Raw genomic sequence first — 23,512 nt, forward strand, 5'->3', positions numbered from 1 at the left:
TTAGGATTATTTAGTTTTATTGTACTTATCATGCTGCATGTTTGTGTGTGTGTGAGTCTGAGAAAATTTAAGAAAATAAAGCTGATTTTAATTGTAAAGCATTGAATTTACTTTTTCATTTAGTAGTAGGAAGTTTCCAAGCTGACTTAAAGAAGGATACATTGAAGTGCTGTGTTTATAATGTAAAATGAACTGATGACAAGTAAAAACATATTTGGAAAATGAACATTTGCAGTTTCTACAGCTATTTGGTTCATTATAATAATAGCTCCATTAACTTTATGACAAGTATTCACCCTTGGGAGTTTCGGTACAAAGAGAAGTCAACCTTTGTAGCATCATTCCTTTTCTTGAATTATTAATATTGTCTTTTATTGGAAGTTGGAAAATTACAGTGGGATAAATTTGGTTTGATAGCCTTTCAGAAAAGCATATATAAAATCCTTAAAGGAAAAAATGACTCAATGCTCTGGAGCTATTTTTGTAGGAATAGGTCTTTTATGAAAGGTTCTTAGTCATGTAGCATAACAAAATTCAATGAACTAATTCAACCAACATTCACGGCATACCCAGTGCTAATGCCACCTGGTCTTTGGGAATACAAACAAGAATAAGTCAGGGTTTCAGCCCTTAAAACATAGTCCAATAGCAGGAGACAGACTAGCGAACAAGGAGCTTTGTTGTAATTGCCTAATGTTGAAACAGAGATGTTTATGAAGTGAAAAGGAAAAGCAAAGAACATTCCAAAGAATATTTTTATATTTGATCTTATAGTTCCTGTTAGAAGTTCAAGTCAAAGGATGCAAATCTGTTGTAATGTTTTCTTTGTGAGTTGGAAGTCTAAGGAAAATGAATAGGTAACGGAATTGCTGTGAGGGAGGTGGACAGAAGCAGAATGACTTCCCCCTTGATCGTTATATTTAAATATATGACTTCATCCTTAAACGTAAGTATCTTAGGCCTGTTATACCTGTTATTTTGAAGAAAAAAGTTTGGTTTTTAGAAGGCACAGTTGGCTTTATTTAATTTAGAATTGAATTGGCTTTCTATGTCTTATTTCCCTCAAGATTGTCAGGCTTGCTGAACTGGGAATTGGCATTTTATCCATTCTTGATCCCTATGTCTAAGTGTATTGTAGCATCTAATTAAGAGATGCAGCAGAAAATGTCTAACTGAAAATATAGAATTGACATGGTTATTTTATTAGAGAGGAAGACAAGGTTCCAAAAATTCTGAACACTGAAGATTAATACATGGAGATGGACCAAGTTGGCCAAAGATTATCGACCTCTGGTTAAATTTAGAATTATGAAGTTTCTATTTTTGCTTTCAAAAATGTGCTTGTCAGGACATATTGTTTGCCTACCCCACATACATCTCCTCCCTTTCTTTCTTGCTAACAGAACCCCACTTTTGATCCAGCATTGGCCTTCCCTTGCCCAGAAAATGTCCCTTGCTAGTGATTGGTTTAGAGATGGGCATGTGACACAGTTCTGGCCATTTATATGTGAAGGGAATTCTGTTGGAGGTGAAGTGCTTCTGGGAAAGTTTTGCTTTTGAAAAGGAACTTAAGGAACAGACTCTCCCACTGCTGGCCTTTAGGAATTGCTTTGTGAGAATATGATACTGGAAGCTGCTGCAACCATCTTGTGATCATGAAGAAAGAATTCTGCAGATAAAAGGCAATATATTGAATATGACAAGGCTGGAAGATGGAAAGAACCTAGGTCCTCGATGATGTTGTTGAATTTCTGGATGAAATAACCATTCTTGCATCTGTCCTACTTCTGGACTTCTCATTACGTGAAAGCCTCATCTCTGTTAGCTTAAGCCATTTTGAGTTGGTCTTCTGTAATTTGCAGATTTATTCTTAGTGATGATTAACATTTTCTTAGGCCTCCTGCATATGACTGAGATGGCATATATTTGATTTACTGTGGTCTTTGTGATATGTCCTCATGACTGTATGCTCAATCCACTCTAAGGAAAAAAGGGTTTCCTCCTAACTATGTATTTCCATATTGTTTTCTTAAAAATCTTTGTACCAATTTTAAGTGCCACCAGCAATAAAATAAAAAATTAATCATCTTTCAGATCGAAAATTCTGCTAATAGGTGCCAGGAGTACATAAAAGTATTTGAGCTTTACAAGATTATTTGCATATTTTACATCTTTTCTTCTACAGGAAACCTATCAGTCAGTGGTATACTTTGCTACTGCCAGTTATCCATGCATAACAAAAAGTAAAAATACAAGTAATACATTAATTTATAAATTGTTCTTTGCTTACGTATGTAGCAGAGTCACAATTCACACACTATTCTTCAAGTATACAAAGAAAATAGGATTTTAATTTTTAAAACCGATCTAACTTAACCTTCTTAAACCCCTGACCCTCTGGGTAGCAAGGGGAGAAAGCCTTAAAAGTATCTATTGAAGGAATCCCACTCTCTTTGGGTTCAAGACAATCAGCTTTTGATTAAACTGTTTCCCCACCTCCTCCCTTTTTTATTCATCAGGATAATATCTGGGTGTACACAAAGGGGTGATCTATGAATGGCCTTGGACAGTGGAAGAGATCCCAAACGAATGGGGCCTATGAGCTTTGTTCCCTTTATTGGTGTCAACTCTGGCACCTTATCTGTGACTATGAAATTAATTTCCCCTTGGCCAGAGACTTTCATTAATTTCCACCTCCTTCCTTTAAGGGTATTCCACTGTGTCATGTCTTCTCCCTATCTTAGCTAGCATTAGCCCTGCCTCCTTTCTTGGGGCCATGATAACAGAATGGCTGTGAGGGAACCAAGTGTGATTTATTTGGAAGAGGAGTGTGAATACAACAGTTTAATATTTTCAAAATACTAGTCTCCTTGCAAATATGTAAGGCCTGAAAGCCGGAAGCCTTGCCCAGAACTTGTAGCATTTATACAGTTATGCTGAAGTCTGTTGGATTGTTACTAAAAGTTGCTTATTTTAATATTGTAATATTTGCTCTTTTCTAACTCTATGTGAAAAGTATGTACTTTTATAGTACATCACCTCATTAGTTCTTAATACATTGTAAGAAATTAAATCAATTTGTGCTAAAAGGGTACCTCAGGCATTCAGATTCTTGGGTTTGTGTTGACACCACTAGTCTATAGAACACGAGTAGTTTCCTAGACTGGAAATCGGCAGGCCGTAACAGAGATTCACTGCGTGGTGGCAGTATACTCTGTTGGAGCTTATATAATACCAGTATTTCTTCAAATACTTTTTCTTTATATTGTTTTATTTTGAATGTTTGGAATTTTTAAAACTGACTTATTGGCCCATCTTTTTTCATCAGCCTTCTAAATCCGTGTTTTTTCTGTTGGTGTTCTTCTTTCCTATTTCCCAAGTCACCCTATGCTCTGTGACCATCACTGAAGGAGCTGGTGGGGGAAGTCTGTGGTGACTCTGCTGTATACTGTTGCTGCAGGCATTCCTTTACTGGGAGGTAGTGTAGAGGTCAGCTCTAGAGGGACTGTGAGTAACTTGGATAGTGAGTGTGGCTGGAGCTATGAGAAGGCTTGGGTCGTGAGGCCAGAGTCTCCACAGTCACAGTCCTTATAGGAGGAGCAGCAGGGAAGAACTGGGCTCCTTAAATAAATCAGGAATATTAACACACAAGAAAGTCGATGCCCAGTTGTTAGTGTTTACAGTGCCATCCCCAGTAGAACACTGTTAACATATGGATTTTGATTAGTGACATTGTCAGCTGCTCGCTCCTTGAAACATTCTCTTCTTTAGGCTTCTATGATGTAACACTTTTGTGGTTTTTTCCTGTAAACTCCCTGGCTGCTCTCTCTTTGGCTGACTACTTCACAACTCTGGCCTTTCTCTTTTCTGTTTTACTCTCTACTCTCACACAGCAGCCTCTTCCATACCCACTGCCCAACTTTCATGTCACATGAATTTATATCTCTTGGCCAACCTTTCCTTCAAACTCTGTTTGACCCAGCTGCCCATTTGATATTTACATGTAGGTTTTTCAAAGGCTTCTTAAACTTAATATGTCCAATGACAAATTCATCATCTTCAAATCTGGTCCTCTTGTGTTTTATGTCTCAATGAATTCTACCACAAATATATTCAGCTATGCAAACCAGAAATCTAGGAATCATCCTCGGCACTGCTGCCTTACCTTCTATTCAAATCCACTCCCAAGTCATGTCTATTTTATCTTTTAAATGTCTCCAGAATCTGTCCTCTTTGCTCCTTCTCTACCACCATCACTCATTTTCAAGCTACTGTCATCACTTTTCTGAACAACTACGTGACTTTTTATTGGCCTTGTCTAATTAATTCTAGCCTCCATGTCAGTTTCCTACAAAAAGTTTTCATTGGCTTTCTGTTGTTCTCAAGAAAAACAAAATAAAACAACCAAAGTCCTTAACATGGACTATAAATGAAGTCCTTCATTGTGTGCCACATCTACTTTGCCAGTCTAATTTAAAACCTGTTCCCCCTTTCTGTATGTACTGGTCTTTTTCTCAATCACACCTAGCTCTCTCTAATTACAGGGCCTTTGAAAATGCTATTTCCTATGCCTAAAACAATTGCCAACTCCCTTCACTGAAGATCATTTCCTTTGAATTACTGGCTCTTGTGGTAACCTGTATTTCTCCCATGTATCATTTAAAACAGAAAACATTTAATACTTACTTGTGTGATTATTTGTTATGCTAGTAGCCTCTAACTCTGTGAGGACTGAGACCATGTGTACTTCTGCTCACAGTTTTATGAGTTTAGCACAGTGTCTGGTTCCTGGGAGTTGCTTAACATATATGTTTCTTGGATGCATGAGTAGATGGATGGAAGAATGCATTTCTACATAGGCATTAAAAGAGATTTAAAGGTAGGCAAGTATTAATGGGATAACTATGGCAAGATATATGACAACAGGCCCAGAAAGAAAAGAAATTGTGTATACCACTTTGGTATCGGATGGTTCATTTTAAACTTTAAGAGAATAGAATACAACTCAATCAGTAAATGAGCTGACAGATCCATTCAAGTCTAGAGCTTCTCTTCCACAATGCTGTTTTGTCCCCAAATCAAATGTAGACAGTTAGCAAGAAATATGATGTTTGGAGGTAGTGATTGTGGAGGCTTTTTTGTTCGACAGCATCTCCAGACAGGTTGGATAGAGTCAGTTTCCAATCATCTGTGCTAAAGGAGAGAAACATGGGTGGAGCAGTTAATGTTAGCAAAAGGTTCAGAAAATTGACTGCTTTCATATTAAGGGAAACTTATGAAAAACATAAAGCACTGGCTTAAGCTTGGGGAAGATGAGTGGTGTAGGTCAACAGCAACCCCTGTTCAGAACGGTAGTTTCCCCTCGCGTAACTCCCCCTATAACCAGGAAGCCAATGAAGAGCCTGCGATTGTCACCACCTGTTGTGCGTAGGCGATTAATTATAGACCATTATTAATATGCTCCTTTTTGTTTCCTCTTAAATGAAAGTGTGTGAGAGCTCTAAGTCAGGTATTCCCTCACCACAATATTTTTTCCTTCATCATTTGCTTGCACAGATTTTTAATTCCCAAAGAAAAGCTCTTGCCAGGAAAGTAGCTTTCGTTTGAACTACTTGGCATTGAGAATCTTGTCATTATCAGCCCAGTGTGATTATAGTTTAAAAATGCAAATGGGATTCTGGGATGAATTAACTGAAGGATAAAATTCATATGAAAAAGTGATGCTGTATAAAACCCTAATTAGGTGGCATCTATAATACAGGTTTCAGTTCAGCCTTTCTTAAACTGTGAGTTTATTGCCAGCAAAAGAGGAAGGTACATGCAAAATTCAACAAATATTTATAGAGCTTTCAGTATGTGCCAGATATTGTTCTAAACGCTTAGGATGCTAGCAGACATTATTACTACAAGATAACTTTGTAGGTTGGGATAAACATCCGAAAAGTTGGTGAGGATGGAGAGTAGTTTAATGGTAAGGAACAGAGTAGAGCATTTTGGAAAACACCCTCTTTTTTAGTCGGTTGGGAATGTTTTAACATAAGACCTAATTATTCTGCCAGAGACTAATAAATAGGCAACATATCTTTTATTTATATGGTAAGAGAAAGACAATAGGAAAAGGAAAATTAGAACAGACTACATCCAAAAGTGACAGTTTAAGGAATTTTATCTGTAATTAAGTGTCTTTAAATTCTGGTGTAAGAGAAGTAGATTTTTTTTTTTTTTTTTTTTGCGGTACGCGGGCCTCTCACTGTTGTGGCCTCTCTCGTTGCGGAGCACAGGCTCCGACGCGCAGGCTCAGCGGCCATGGCTCACGGGCCCAGCCGCTCCGTGGCATGTGGGACCTTCCCGGACCGGGGCACGAACCCGTGTCCCCTGCATCGGCAGGCAGACTCTCAACCACTGCGCCACCAGGGAAGCCCGAGAGGTAGATTTTTTAAACCTGAATTTTTCACTGCAAAAAATCGTGCATGCTTTGGTGTAGTTTTCTTTTGCCCTAGCTTCCTTTTATTCTAGGAAAATGTTGAAAGTACAAACACCACTGAATGAGTATAAACTTACTATGCACGTATTAAAATTACTTTGGGAAACAGCAATTTGATTCTATTATCTATCTGGATCAGTTAAAAGAAAACTTTGAAAAGTAATTTTCCAAATGCTTCCTTCCTCCAATAACCAAAATTCTTGTCAAAGAGACTTGATCACTTTCTGTACTTTTCTCTTGTTGGTCTAGCAGTACTACTGTCAGTCCCTGAGGTTTCCTCTACTTCTTTGCAGAATTCAAGTTATTTGAACCCTAAGTGGTACTGTGTGAAAATGTAGGGCTTGATGGCTCCTTTGTGGTTTGTCTAGATCAGATTTAAACTGCATGGTCTGGGTTAAGAGAAAGGTTACTACCTACTTTCTGGGTAACAAAGGCACAAAGTCACTATAGCCACCATGAGATGGTTGCCCTGCTTTGGCTATTTAACAAAGGATGACTGAGAAAAGTTACCAGAGACCTAATACACAGTATAACATTTCTATGGGTTGTGGCTTATTTACAGAGAGCAACCAACTTGCAAATAGCCACAGATATAAGCAAAAGGGCCATATTCAGCTAAAACTGGGTTATGTTGTCTGTTCCTACATCTGTTTGTGTCACCACATTGTATAGTCTCCTTAAGAAAGGTAGTTCAGGTCTTCCTTGGTGGCGCAGTGGTTGAGCGTCCGCCTGCCAATGCCGGGGACACGGGTTCGTGCCCCGGTCCGGGAAGATCCCACATGCCGCGGAGCGGCTGGACCCGTGAGCCATGGCCGCTGAGCCTGCGCGTCCGGAGCCTGTGCTCCACAACGGGAGAGGCCATGGCAGTGAGAGACCGACGTGCCTCCAAAAAAAAAAAAAAAAAAAAACGAAAGGTGCTCAATACTGGCATCTGAATGGTACCTCTGGTTTCCCAAAACAAAAACTACTGATTTTATGTGAACAGTTTTCATGTGTAATAGTATATAGATGGTTTTGTCTGTCCCATATTAATTTAAATAAGGAGTCAATTTTATTAACTACTTGTTCCGTAGAATCCACTGCATCTCTGTCTCACAAATGACTAAATCAAAATAAAGAACACTTTTTTCTTAAATAATGTAAGCAAAGTATTACTGAACACTATTGTCTACATGAGAACTCAGTTTAAAATGGGTGATAATAGAATATAATAGGAGTTCTTTAGTAATAAGTGAGTTTTTTTTCATTTTTACCACACTATCTTCTTTTGTCAGGAAAATGTGCTTTTCTTGGATAGTTTCCAGTAAGCAGCAGTAAAGAGGCATCAGCAATATCATATCCCTCTTAATTCAGATTTGGCTGATGTGCTGTAAGAGATAGCAAGGAGAGACATGGCTATGTAGATGCACATTATTTCTCCCTTTTTGTACATCTGAGCCTTATGTTAGCAGTTTGAATCTGCAGTATTTTACAGACAGTCGCCTGGCACCAAGCTCAGATACGGTGTTCTTCCCACAGAGAGAAAAAGAAGATTCATGATGATGATATATGGAAAATCGTGAAAGGTTGCACTGGCAGTTTAGGTTGAATTACAGAAGCATCCTTTCTAGGGCAGTGTGTTCAAATGAAGAACCTATTGTAATGGGCAATTAGGTGCTGTATTTGTGTCTTCAGAATGTTAGAGAGTGTTAGAGAGAAATATTGATCTGAATTATGTGTACGTTTTCAAATTGCTTTACCTTGCAGAAACAAAATGATGACCAAATTAAATAGCTGTGGCTCTAGTCTGGTTCACTGCAGTTTGTCAACAATCTGTCATGAAATGTTCTCATGTGCCCTTGAAAATTTAGAGGACTTGGACTAAAACTTCTTGTTAAATTTTATGCCTTTGATTCCTTTATTTATCCCATTAATCAAATAAACAATTAAAATTGTGTCTAAGAACTGACATTTTCTTTTCAAATATTAGATTTGAAAAACAACCTTTTAATAGCTATCTTTCTATAGTGGAAAGAGAACTGCTTTAGTGAACTGGGTTCAAATCCCATTTCATCAGTTTTGAGAATTTTTTTTTTTAATCACAAGTTACTTACCTTCTTGAACTTCAGTTTTTCCATCTTTAAAGTAGTGTCTATAATACCTACCTGGTGATGTTACCATGATAAATAATTATGATGGGAAGGTTCTAGAGTGACGTTAGAATGTGCGGTAAATGTTCTTCCTTTTACAGGGTATCATATGCTAAGTACTGATCGTATGTTTAAATCAGTTGAATATTTTTGGATTGTTGAATGATAGAGGTTGTGGGATCATATTTACCTAATCAGGATATTGTTAAATAGTGTTCTTGGTGTTCATCCTGAAGAAAAGAAAAACACAGTCGGTTATTTATATCAGTGATGTAATGATTTTATTACTTTGAGAGATGTATTGTTCCAATTTTCTTAATGTTGTTGCCTCACAAGGGTTTGCTTTAAAAAAAAGTTTCTCATCGAAGAGTTGGTTGTAGTTAACTATGTGATTACATGTTAGTGTAGTCTTAAATTCTTAAACTGACTGCTGCTTACAGTATGGAATTAAAAGTGCTGTCCAAAAAAAAAAAAAAAAAGTGCTGTCCATTCTTGGTGACTTGCTATAGAAATTAACCTTTACTGATAAAACAGTATTTTGTAATCACCTAAATAATCTTTTTTCTCCCCATGCTGTTATGAACTTATAATAGTTTGGCAAAGGCATTGTCTACTCCATTCTTGAACAAATTACATATCTTATAAAAAAAAGTTATTCATTTACTTATGAAGAGTCTTAAATTTTATTTAAAGTATAGGACTTAGTCTCATAGTTAAAAAAACAGGGTATGAAGGTTGAAAGACTTGCCAGAATCACAGTTTAACTGGATTAAAACTTAATGGTAAGAAAGTGGCAAGAAAGATACGTAATTATTTCTAATCATCTGGAAGGCATAAACTTGACTTTTTTTTTTTTTAACATCTTTATTGGAGTATAATTGCTTTACCATGTTGTGGTAGTTTCTGCTGTACAACAAAGTGAATCAGCTCTATGTATACATATATCCCCTCCCTCTTGAGCTTCCCTCCCACCCTCCCTATCCCACTCCTCTAGGTCGTCACAAAGCATCGAGTTGATCTCCCTGTGCTATGCAGCAGCTTCCCACTAGCTATCTGTTTTACATTTGGTAGTGTATATGTCAACGCTACTCTCTCACTTCGTCCCAGCTTCCCCTTCCCCCTTTGTGTCCTCAAGTCCGTTCTCTATGTCTGCTTAGAGAAGTTTGCGTCTTTATTCCTGCCCAGCCACTAGGTTCATCAGTACTGTTTTTTTTAGATTCCATATATGTGTGTTAGCATATGGTATTTGTTTTTCTCTTTCTGACTTACTTCACTCTGTATGACAGACTCGAGGTCCACCACCTCATTACAAATAGCTCAATTTCGTTTCTCTTTATGGCTGAGTAATATTCCATTGTATATATGTGCCTCGTCTTCTTTATCCACTCATCTGTTGATGGACACATAGGTTGCTTCCATGTCCTGGCTATAATAAATAGTGCTGCAATGAACATTGTGGTACATGACTCTTTTTGAATTATGGTTTTCTCAGGGTATATGCCCAGTAGTGGGATTGCTGGGTCATATGGTAGTTCTATTTTTAGTTTTTTAAGGAACCTCCATACTGTTCTCCATAGTGGCTGTATCAGTTTACATTCCTACCACAGTGCAAGAGGGTTCCCTTTTCTCCACACCCTCTCCAGCATTTATTGTTTGTAGATGTTTTGATGATGGCCATTCTGACCAGTGTGAGGTGATACCTCATTGTGGATTTGATTTGCATTTCTCTGATGATTAATGATGTTGAGCATCTTTTCATGTGTTTGTTGGCAGTCTGTATATCTTCTTTGGAGAAATGTCTATTTAAGTCTTCTGCCCATTTTTGGATTGGTTGTTTGTTTTCTTGATATTGAGCTGCATGAGCTGCTCGTATATTTTGGGGATTAATCCTTTGTCAGTTGCTTCGTTTGCAAGTATTTTCTCCCATTCTGAGGGTTATCTTTTCATCTTGTTTATGGTTTCCTTTGCTGTGCAAAAGCTTTTCAGTTTCATTAGGTCCCATTTGTTTATTTTTTAAACCTGAAGATTTTTAATCCTAGTTCTGACACTAACTACTTGGCCTTAGGTGGATAAGTAACCTTTCTGTGAAAGTTTGCATTTCTATAAAACAGTTGCAGTGCCTTTTCGACCTACTCACAGCATAATTGTGAGAAGAAAATGAAGTAACACAAAAGTGTGCTTACTTCTACTCAGCCCGCCAAAGGGAGGCAGACCTTGGAGATTTGGCTTTTCCCATCGAACCATGTAAATGACCTTAGGAACATATCTTCTTTCCAAGGAACTTGAGCTTTCAACTTTCTAGAAATCAAACTATGGTACCAGAATACTTGAGAACAAAGTCACTGATACCTTTTATAGTTGCAGAGAAAGAATAAATTACTTTTTGCTATTCTTTGTTCTATTGCACTGTGGTCTTCAGAGCTTTCAGCTGAAGGCTAATTATTGATCTGATACACACTGCATTTTTTGATGTGCTCATTTTTTAGAAAGAAGAGTTTTACCTTCTTTTTTTCTAACAGAATTATTCTTTATCTTGAAAATGGAGCATAAGTAAAATCCTAAATCAGAGTATGATGGTGCATGGTAGACCACTGATGCAATGTCTAATATAGACTCTCCGAAAAATAATTTTGTAGGATACTCTTTATTCTGTGGAGCATCTATGTCATCTCTTCTCTTTTTTTTTAAACTGGCTTTAACAGAATAGGACAGAAACATTTGAAATCTGAACACATTCTTATCATTAGAGAAGTTATAAGCCAAGAAATATAAATCTATAGAAGAAAGACATTCCCAAGTTGTTCTGCCATTTAAAATTATGCAGCTGATGATAAGAGCAAGAATTATAAAAAAAAAAAGAATTATAATACGGTTCTGATCAATTCTGAGTATAAAAAGTAGTTTTCTTTATTCTGTGTATGTAACCATTATTGTGCTTAGGTTTTTTTTTAATCAACAGAACAAACTTGCTGAATTTGGCATACCTATTTATGCCCATAACTTCTCTATTCCAAAAATAACTTGAGGTGGCTTATAATAAAATCAAAGATAAAATAAAACCCAAAAATTATAAGTACAAATTTAAAAGAACTTGTTTGGTTTGCATTTCATTGCAACCTTTGGATCATTTCTTGTTCTAAATATATGCTTAACTACTTTAAATTTTACTTTTGTTTCATATTTGCTTCTAAGTCATTAATTGTTCATATTGCTTTGAGTGAACTGTGATGCATTAGGCAGACTGTTTGTGTTCAGATCCCAGCTCCTACACTTGTTAGTGTAGGTGGTCACTAGTTAAAGTGGGAAGGACAGATTTTTTTCAATAAAAACTATTGCAAATAAGGAAGGAGCTCCAGCATGAACTGAATTCAACTTTGCTGGAAAAAAAAGCAGGAGACCTTATTTTAAAGGCTGAGCTATGCTAAGGGAAAGGCACTGAGGGGGATTGGAGGAGTTAGTCCATGTGATTAGGCCATCTGGGTTTGTTGATTGGCACTTATCCAGAGGAAAAACAAACTTCTATCTTTATGACAGGAGGCAGTGATGTAAGTTAGAGCAGGACATCCATTGGCTGAGAACTATCTCCTTGATGTGAGAAGACAGTTCTGGATAGAAGATTTACAACTCAAAGAGGCAGAGAAAAGATTTACAATTGCCAGCTTTCTAAAGTAACTGCACTAAGATGGGTTCAGAAGCCTATCTGCCTATTACCAGGTTTTGGCCAGAATGAATAGTAAAACTGCTTAATCTTGGTTTGCCTCAGTTTCCTCATCTATAAAATGGGGATAATAATAGTACCTGTGTCATAGGAATGTGTTTTAAGGATTAAAGGAGTTAATACATGTAAAGCACTTAGAACAGTGCTTACACATAGTAAGCTCTCAACAAATGCTAATTTTTACCCTTACTATCTTTAAAGGAGTTAATAATAGTATCTGTGGATACTGTTGGGTCTTTATTGGATTGTTTTTGTTATTAAATGATACAATACATATATAACATTGAGAACCATGGCTGGCTCATAATAAGAATTCAATAACTGTTGGCTAGAAGTAGTATTAGTAGCAGCAGCAGCTATAGTCTGCCACTAAATATCTTTCAGTCCCGAATTACTCATAGCTCAGGATGTTCAACTAGAAGGGAATCTTGAATTTCTTATTTCTATTAGAACAGAGTAGGTCTGTTTTATAACGTTAGTAATTCAGAGGTTGGAAAAATATTTATGAGCAATCTTATACATGATGGTAAGATCTTTAAGCAGTATTTTGCCAATATATTTCCAAACCCAATATATTGGGTTTTGGATACAGAGGTCACATCTCCAGCATTTATGTGGCTTAACCTTCTTGCTGTGCAACCTTCAACATTTCCCAGCCTGTTTCCTCCTTATCAAAATGAATGAATCTAAATAACTATAAAGCCTTTTAAGAAATGAAACGATTTGTTCCAGTAGAAGAAATGGTATATATAAAAGTAGTAATAAAGACTGAATCATATTTCTTTAATTTTTTAAATTTTAAGATACTTCTTTGATGTGTATTTGAATCTCCTTGCTTCCCAGCCAACACAGAAATGAAAAAAGAAGTACAAATTTCACAATTTTTGGTGCTGACCAGTAGGTTTAGAGAAACCCAGATTATCTCTATCCATGTTTGCGGAATCTCTTGATTCCACCACTGTGCAGTAATAATCCATGAAGTATGAATTATTAAATGAGTTCAGTCTCTATTTGTATTGGGTATATTATAAATCATAGCACATCTTCATTACATATGGATTTCCATTAAGGAAGTGGAATACATAGATCAACAGATGCCCATTCTCCTTAATTTGCAATTTTTATCACTAAAAATTCTTGATGCTAGTGTATTTGATAGTAGAAAATGGCAATTTAGATAAGAGACTAATAACTGGAAAAGAAAGAATAATGAGTTAATATTGATTTCTTCAATGCACTACATAAAAATTTTAAAGTAAGGGGAAACAGGGACTTCCCTGGGGTTCCAGTGGTTAAGACTTCGCTTTCCAGTGCAGGGGGTGTGGGTTCGGTCCATGGTCAGGGAGCTAAGTTCCTACATGCCTCAGGGCTCAGGGCCAGAAAACCAAAATATAAAACAGAAGCAATATTGTAGCAAATTCAATAAAGACTTTAAAAAAAAATGGTCCACGTAAAAAAAAATCTTTAAAAAATAATAAAGGGAGAACAACCAAACATAATATATTTCAAAACCAACTTTTATTCATTGTATCTTTTTTTAAATTAATTTAATTTTTTGGCTGCGTTACATCTTCATTGCTGCGCGCGGGCTTTCTCTAGTCATGGCGAGCGGGGGCTACCCTTCATTGCGGTGCGCTGGCTTCTCATTGCGGTGCCTTATCTTGTTGCGGAGCATGGGCTCTAGGCACGCGGGCTTCAGTAGTTATGGCACATGGGCTCAGTAGTTGTGGCTCACTGCCTCTAGAGCACAGGGTCAGTAGTTGCGGCACATGGGCTTAGTTGCTCCGTGCCATGTGAGATCTTCCCAGACCAGGGATAGAACCCATGTCCCCTGCATTGGCAGGCAGATTCTTAACCACTGTGCCACCAGGGAAGTTCCCATTGTATCTTTTTTTTTTTTTTTTGCGGTACGCGGGCCTCTCACTGTCGTGGCCTCTCCCGTTGCGGAGCACAGGCTCCGGACGCGCAGGCTCAGCGACCATGGCTCACGGGCCCAGCCGCTCCGCGGCATGTGGGATCTTCCCGGACCGGGGCACGAACCCATGTTCCCCGCATCGGCAGGCGGACTCCCAACCACTGCGCCACCAGGGAAGCCCCCCCATTGTATCTTTTTAATTAATATTTTGGGAAGTTGTAAAGTGATTCAAGAAATTAAATATTTAATTATGCAAATAGCAAAGATGGTCAAAACTAACTCCTACCATTTTAAAGTCAAATGCATTGAATTGTTTTACTTTATATAGAAGCATTTAAAATGTTGCCTTTTAACTGTGACAGTATTAGAAATATTACTCATGATAATTGGTTTTATAAATAGGATTTGACGTTGTTTAGGAAAGAATCATAGAAAAATGTTTAGGGAACCTAAGTTCTAGGCTTAGCCCTTCCATTAACCTGGCACCCAGCATTTGGCAGACAACTTCACCTCACTGGACCAGTAGTTCTTTTTCAGTCATAGAGCCCATGCTTTTACAAGTTATTTCTTCTTTACTAGCAGCAGTTTAATTCATATTTTGTATCTTTCTTTCTTTAATAGTCTGATACGTACTTCTGCATGTCAGTGCATTTGCCAATGGATGAGGAAGCCTTCGTGAGTAAGTATTAATTGGATGGTGTGGAGGGGTGGGCAGTTGAAGGAAGGGCAGCTATTGGAAATCAGTGAAAGGTTCTCTTTGATGGTTATGAACATATTAATCTTTTACTGTCAGTTTCTAAAAATGCATTTATAATGCCTAATGCAGAAACAAACCAGTGAGCCACTGAGAGACAAGATTACAAACTGTATCTGGAGAGACTTATGAGTAATAGTAGTTAAGGAGTTGCATGCAGATGTCGATGGCTCCCAATGCCGTGTGGTCCCATTTGTAGAGTATTGGCTTTCTGTCTGTGGCTGGATGCTTAATTCCGCTCCACTCAACAGACTCTTTATATACCTGCTGGTTCATGCTATAAATCGACTGCACTCAGAATCAGCATTGGGGAATGTAAGATTTTACCTGTCAGACAAGTAGATGGATAGGAAGGAATGAAAGTAGGAGTGAATGAGAGAAGGGAAGAAGGGAAAGAGAGAGGGAGGGAGGGAGGACAGAAGGAACCTCAGCCCTGTTGTCTATATTATAGAATAAGAGGGCTCTTAAATGACAGCTCCTTCCCCAGCTGAGCCTTTAAATCAGATAGAAAATGTGACAGAGCACCATCTGTTTTCATCTAGATGGTTTTAATTTAAACATCCCTTATGACAGACATTTAACTGTTTAGGGAAGACATGTGATTGGCAAATTATTCATGGATTTGCCCCCGTCCCTTGTTTTTCTACTTGGAGATGTTGATTTTGGAGAGAAAGTGATGGTAATGAGAGTTGTACTGTGTTCCCTTGAAACTAATCTTCAAGTGGACTGTCTGAAATGGCTATTATATGAATTGTAAAATGTGTACAGTAGCCTTGGGGCCATCTGAGGATGAACTCTCATGAGGTGTTCCCCACAGGAAAATACATTATAGATCTTCAAAGCCAGAACAATGTGCATCTATTTTTTTCACACACTTTGGTGGCAATCACAACAGAAAATACAACCTGTATCAACACTCTAAACAAAATTTGCTCCATAGTTAACTCCTAAAAATAAGTCAGCCTTGGGAATTTGAACATTGCCTGAGTGATGTTCCTTTGTGTAACAATTGAACATTACCAGGAAAAAAGTTAGGAAGTATGGTGCTTCCAGATCCTGAACTTTAACTTTAAAGGGAGAAAAATAATTTAAATTCCTAATTGTCATGCTTTGAATAACACCAAAAGTGATTTAGGATATAAATTCATAATTAAAATATTAACAGTAAAGCTTTCCTCAGTTTCATGTCCACATATTCGATAGCTTAGGAGAAAATAATGTTTACTAATAAAAAGGAACTGTACCTGAAGTTTTTCTTTACTAATTTTGTATTTTCTTTGTCCAAGTTTAGGAGTAGACTTTCTTCCTCCTGTTTTTGAAGAGAAGGCCCCTCTACACACCTGTATAAATATGGTAGTCGTGTTTCAGAGCAGTATTGCAGGTCTCACATTAATAGGTTACTGGCTTGTTTCTGGAGGTAGTGGTAGTAAATGATTTCAGAGCTGGTGACTCTAAGGCCTATAAATATATATCCTGGAATGTGTTATTGCTCTCCTAATATAAATGTGTTTACTTTCACATAACTTAAAATTGAAAGTACAAGTCAACATATTCAGTCAAGAAAAATATTCACAGGAAACACATAAAGGGCTATATTACAACCAGGTGTTAAACATTTGTCCATTTTTCTTAGGCAGCTCTCATCTAAGATTAAACTGTTTCCAGTTCTAACGTCCTTAAAGGATCTTATAAGAATAATTATAACTATTTTCAGTATTTCTTCTTTACTTTATTGCTGGGAGGATTGCATGAATACTAAACATTTTGTCACCTGTTCAAAACATGATTATTTCATTTTCAGTGTTAGTCCTTTAATATACTACCCCCAGGAGATTTGTGGTTACCGTTGTTTACATAATTCAGCAGCCACAGAAGTTTAGGTGTAGGCAAAATAGAACTGGAAAATTGAAAACCAAAGAGAAGTACCAACAATGATTTATATAAGGGAGTGAGTAAGGAAAAATTTGCATGTATAATCTCATTAATTCTTAGGACAGCACTGTAGGTTGTCCTATTTCATATAGAGAAACAGAGACAGGAACATCTGTGTCTGTGATTTAATCAGGTGCTAGGACAATAGTTTGTCCTATTATAGGCATGCTTGTTCCTATAATCAGCCCACCACCAGCCATCGTTTACTGAGGACTTGCCAGACACTAAGACACAGAAAACTAAGTGTATTTAAGCCATTTTAGAGAAAAAGAAACAGAAGGTCAGAGAGGTTAAGAAGCTTTTACTATATATGTGCTCCCTACATGTATGCCATTTAAATCATAACAGATTTAGGTGTGGGGATAGTGATACAGGGGATAAAGGGAAGAAGTTATCAAATGGATAGAAGGAGCTGAAATACAGCAATCGCACATCTCTGTCTTCCTCACATTAAAAACAATTATTCTTTCATTCCCTTACCTTCATTCCCTACTGGGAACACTCTGGTCAGTTCTGCCAAAAAGTAAAATAAACCTCAAACCATCTTATGAAATAAAACCCAATACACATGAAGATTTAAACATTTGCAGAAGGCAAAGGGCTTGGATATACAGGTTGTATGTTGGGAGGGTGATTATACATTCCCAATTCCCAAAGTGAACGTTTTAGTTGTGGGGTAACCAAGGCTTTTCCATGAATGAAATTTTGGCTTTTTTGTGTGTTGTCTGAAATTCTGGGTCTCAGGGTGCCTTATCATAAGATTAAATATGGTTAGATATGAAGACTTGTAAGCACCTATAAAACTTTGTTCATTTTTTTCTTAAGACACTTACTATTTTGCACCTTCTGTTTTCATTATCTGTGCCCTTAAAATTTTTGAATGCCAGCAGGATATGTGCCACAGGATATGGTAGGGACTCAGTAATTGCTTGCTTATACATGAGTGGACCCTAAAAAAGTGTTTTGTTTGGCCATTTTATAAGGCAACATATTGAATAGTAGACAATTTACTCTTTTGTCTTAAATTATACTCATTTGAATATAACGGAATAATTGTTTTCTAAGAAAGGCACTTGTTCATAAATTCAGCAAACTTAAAAAAAATTTTTAATAGATCTTTATTGGAGTATAATTGCTTCACAGTACTGTGTTAGTTTCTGTTGTACAACAGAGTGAATCAGGCATATGTATACATATATCCCCATATCCCCTCCCTCTTGTGTCTCCCTCCCACCCTCCCTATTCCACCCCTCTAGGTGGTCACAAAGCACCGAGCTGATCTCCCTGTGCTATACAGCTGCTTCCCACTAGCTGTTTCACATTTGGTAGTGTGTATATCTCAATGCTACTCTCACTTCGCCCCAGCTTCCCCCCCCGCCCCGTGCCCTCAAGTCCATTCTCTACATCTACGTCTTTATTCCTGCCCTGCCACTAAGTTCATCAGTACCATTTTTTTTCTTTTCTTTTTCTTAGATTCTATATATATGTGTTAACATACAGTATTTGTGTTTCTCTTTCTGACTTACTTCACTCTGTATGACAGACTCTAGGTCCATCCACCTCACTAAAAATAACTCAGTTTTGTTTCTTTTTATGGCTGAGTAATATTCCACTGTATATGTGTGCCACATCTTCTTTATCCATTCATCTGTCGATGGACATTTAGGTTGCTTCCATAGCCTGGCTATTGTAAATAGTTTAGCAAACTTCTAAAATTCTGCCGTGTGCCAGTTATTGGGCTAGGCAGTTGAGATGTAGTATGATACAAATTCAAGGAAATCACAGCCTGGCAGAATTCTAGAAGACAAGAATACAAATGTTACAACATATAAAAAGGACTTTCTTCTTTTGCTTTTCAAATTTCTGAAGAAAATTACAAAAGGCAGACTGCTTATTAGGACTAAAACAAACTCTCTTGATGGTGGTAAAAGCCAAAATTGCCTTTGAGTAATTTATAATTTTTACACTTGTGTGACTAATTATGTAACTCATTTAAGTAAACATATTTCTTAATTTTGAGAAGATACCATCACAATTATCATGGAATTTCATGTGCATATGCCTGTAATATGTACATATAAGCCTGTCCAACATGTTTGATGTGTTTATATGTTAGCATTGAATTATTAAATGTGAATTAAAGTAAGTGTTTGAGAAAATACTATAATGAAGATAAGTATAATTTTCATCTTCTGAACAAAATGATAGCTTTCCCTAGAGCACTGCTTTTGTTTGTTGTTTTAATAAAGAACCACAGAACTGGAATGGGTGAGGGTATGATAAAATCTACATTTGACCACTGAACTGTGTTGCTGTCTGAAAGGTGTTTTATAGACACTCAGAAGAATTGGCTCTGACAGCAGCCCACTCAGCCAAGAAATTTGACTGTCATCTTCATCCACTTGCTTTCCCTGACATGGATGACCAGTAAATAAATGTGTCTTTTCCTTAGTGAATGATGGCAGGTCCCTATCTATCAAATTGCACTATACACATCAGATAGAAGCATTGAATTTAGAAATAGATGAAAATTAATCTAATGATTCATTGCTTTTCATTTTCTTGGGCTTCTCTGTTGAATGTGAAACAATTCCTACTGCAGAATTGTACAGTTAGACTTGAATATTTCCAAATGTGACCTGTCTTAAACAAAGCACATGTTAAGGTGATGTTGGGCTACTTCAGAAACTACAGAAGCAATCTAATTTTGATCATGCTTATGGGTCAGCTACATAGTATGACTGTAAAGACCAAGATCTGGCAGGGTTCAGTGCTCATTTATCCACATTTTATGGCTTTGACAGCAGTAAATAGAAGGGGGTGTGTGTGTGAGTCCCCATCCCAATGCAATCATTCTGTCACCTTTCTGCTTCCAATTGATTGACTACATATACTTCTCTTTTCACCTAGGATTTTCTCCAACATGAATAATTTAGTCTCTGACTTCCACGTGACCGTTGGGTACCTCCCAGCAGCCATACTCAGAGGCTATTCTAGTTTTTTAGTGAAAGCTACTTGGAGAGAGCTGAAGTAGCACAAATAAGATACACTGTACTGGAGGTCTCTGATGAGTGGCTAAAACTTCATTTGCTTGGTCATAATCAAGAAGGAGAATCTGTTGCTATGCACTCTGTCTCAGCATATTTCTTAAATGTCCTCTATCCTTTGGTCACCCAAATACCCACATTTCCAACATGACAGCCCCCGCAAGCCCCCAGAGTTTTGTCAGGTAATAAAACAGAGAGGAGGGGTAGGAACCATTTCATTATATTTTATGAAGCTGAGACTTAGGAATGTCTTCAATTCAGTGCATCTAGAGGTCACCAAAAAGTAACTGACATGTTGACAAAGCTGTTTTAATGCAGTAATGTCAAAATGCCACTCCTCCCCACTCCCCAGAAAATGGCCAATTCCAAAAGCCCAGGGTTGGATCAGGTTTGATGTGTAAAACGTCCTTCAGTGTCTAGGGGTTCTTGGCATTTTGACAGTCATTCTGAAGTATCCATTTCAGCTATTTCAGTGGGGACAATTTCAGTGGCCAACTCTAAAAAGACCAGTGTGAACTGTTTTAGTCAGAGAAAATTTCATGAGAGAGATGGCAGTGTTTGATCTGGGTCTGGGAAGACGGTCTATTTGGATCTGCAGAAGGAGGAGAATATTCCAGCTGCCAACCGTATGAGCACAGAAGGAGCGTACTGAGCACACGCGTGAGCCTCGCCACTTGCTGGCTGCATGGCCATGGGCGGTTGTTACTCAGGCTCATCTGTTTGAGGGGGAAAGGACCAGACTCATAGGGTTGTTGTGAGCAGTAAATGAGCCATACACAGGGTAAGCCCTCAGTAAACGTTAGTGGTTATGGTTACTAGGTGAGAAGGGCAGCCAGTGAGAGCACAGAGTGTATGTTGGAGGTTGTCTTGTTGGAGATGTAGCAGGATCAGAGACTGCTGCGATATTCTGGAAAGGCAAGAGGGGAATGTGGATTTGATTCTGTGGGAAATTAATAGGGGGATGTTACAGAGATGACATTACAAAAATAGAGCTTAATGAAGCTTATGCTATTTTATCTTGCATAGTCTGGCTGGTAAAGTCTATTTATTGACCGTTTAGTTGGTTCTGACATATACCAGAAAGTTCCTTTTTAAAAGGTATTTCATCTAGAAGTTTAATTCTTTTTGTGCTGAAATTCCTTTATTCAGCGGTAAGGATTATTTCACTTGAAATTTGCGTTCAATTTACAGACTTGCTTGCGTGTCTTATTTCTTGGTTAATTTGGCAACAGCAGCTTAAAGTCCTCATAAACCACGTTAAGGATTCTTTCTGAATTGTATATCATTGTCCAAGCTAGCGAGAGCTAACGATAACTTTTCTCTTAAACTTTCTGATTAAAAATGTTCAAGCAGAGGTCTTTATTTTAGTGTAGAATTGCTTTATGGTTTGCAGAAAGCCGGCAGAAGGTAATATAATATGCCATTGCTGTGGGTTTTCAACATGCAGCCAAATGGACTATGCTGCTGTGAGCTTTACATCTGTCTGAACTTTTCTCGCCCAACTGCAAGATTATGAACATTAAGGTTGATCATAGCCTACACTTAAATTGCAATTTAGAGCATTATCTTCAGTTCCTATGAATGGTTTCTGAAGTATAATCTTTATTTTTTGGAAATAAAGAAATGTTTATGGGAGTGATACTAAGATTGGGGAACTGATAATTTTTTTTAAATTATGACAACTCTTTTACATTATTGTTTCTTGAACCTTACATCTCTCTATTTTCTCAATGTTGAAAATGGCTTGAAAGCACTAGGATTATTAGAAAATGGACTCTATCACAGACATGAACATACTCACCAGGGGTTCCATTTGTATGCTTGCTTCAGACCTCAGCCCTAAAACGATTTTAGGTGATACAGCTAAAACTGCCTGACGTAATGTAGAGTTCCAATGATCTCTTTTAATAAAACAATTCTAAAGGATCAACTAATTTTTGCCTTCAGAAACATTTATAAATTCGTTTTAAAAGAAACCTTGTCTTTACTGTTTACTCTGTACATTTAAAAGAGCTATACAACCCAAGTTAATTAAGATGAGTAAACTCTGCATATGCTCACGTAATAGAATATATTCAGCCACTGCCACTGAAAATGTTGACTGTTGTCAGAATCACCTCTGATTCACCTTTGAAATTTTGCAAAGAGACACTTGCCTGGAACAACTTTTGGAGATTCAAATAAGATATTGATGGGGGAAGGGGCAGGACTGATCTAGGATTGACCCTGAGCACTTGTATTTTTAACAAACTCCATAGGATAATTCTAATGCACAGCACTAGCTGAAAAGCATCATTGACAAAAAATGTTTAATAACATGTAAAAATATCCACAGTATATGAAATAAGCTGTTTACTGTGTATAATATGATTCCACTAAGAGGAAAAAAGAAATAAAGTTAACAGTTTTCTCTGATGATACATATAGGTAATAATTCAGGAATGCCTAAGTTTTGGAGATTCAAACTTGCATTTGCAAGTCAGCTCTTTTTTATTCGATAGGTTAATTATCCATGGTCTGTAGTATTTCTTTACTGCCTTCCTTTGGCTAAAAAGGGTGTTCCTCCCATTTCCAGTGGTATTTCGGGGTTGGTTATATGTGTACATAGATATCTCCTAAATTGCATATTCCTCCACTTGGCTATGTGAGTTCTTTGAAATATTTCCACGTCCTAGTTCTGGCAGATACATCAAAATTTGACATGCAGACCTGGATATCCACTTGGAAGGGAAAAATGGAGAGAAAGCCAAGTGCTAAATGAAATTCTCTCTTAGGTCACATTTTTAGAAAATTTTATGGCCCTGATTGTAGTCTGATGTTAGCTAAAAGAGGCCATAAATCCTGAACAAGCTCATGCAGTTAGAACAAATTTTGCTTAGAACTCCAGAAAATAGACCTAGTTATCTCTCTGCTCAATATGTCACCCACACATGTACTTTCAAGTCTTTCATTTCAGATGAAATTATTCTTTGAGAAATCCTCCAACCTATGCACTTGCAGTATTATCACATTTCCTTTAATTAATGTGCTTGAGTCTCTGTTTCTGGAGTCTTAGTCCTTCAAAAGTATTTGGTTCCCAGGACTCACTCGCACTTAACTTGCCTATAAAATTTCCCCTGGTCTTATCCATTAGGCCGTCTGAACTGCTAACACCCATTGAGGCTGAAGAACCATTTCCACTTAAGCAACTGTCATCTTATTATTGAGTTAGAGGAGTCAGTGGCACTTTTAATCTTATCGGATATAATACACGCTTGCATTCTCGCAAGGCAGTGGTCTTTTCCTGTTTGTCACCATCCCAAGGCTGCCTTTGTTTATTCTGCCTGTCAGAATCGCACACTTAAATGCAGTTGTTTTCAGTATTATCCTCTAGCTCCCTTCCCCTTGGATCCTTTATTTCTTTTGGTGTATGATGAGAGAAAAAGAAAGAAGGGGGAATTTAAGATGTGATTTTTAAATATTTTTCCATATTATGTTTTGTGTAGTGTTGAAATCTCTAGCATAGTTATCTGTGTATCCTGTGCTCAGTGGAC

The 23,512-nt window shown here is 37.4% G+C and overlaps 1 protein-coding gene across 14 annotated transcripts in view; it reads left to right on the forward strand.

Annotated features, from left to right (window-relative positions):
* Positions 1-23,512, forward strand: part of PAM (peptidylglycine alpha-amidating monooxygenase) — a 280,663-nt gene that overhangs the window by 152,337 nt on the left and 104,814 nt on the right. For all 14 annotated transcript variants that reach the window (XM_079916802.1, XM_079916803.1, XM_079916801.1 and 11 more), the window contains one exon: positions 14,868-14,925. In XM_079916802.1, the coding sequence (XP_079772928.1) occupies positions 14,868-14,925 (58 nt within the window). The remainder of the gene's footprint in view (positions 1-14,867; positions 14,926-23,512) is intronic.

Source organism: Stenella coeruleoalba (genome assembly GCF_951394435.1).
Source record: "Stenella coeruleoalba genome assembly, chromosome: 3".
NCBI classification, from domain to species: domain Eukaryota; kingdom Metazoa; phylum Chordata; class Mammalia; order Artiodactyla; family Delphinidae; genus Stenella; species Stenella coeruleoalba.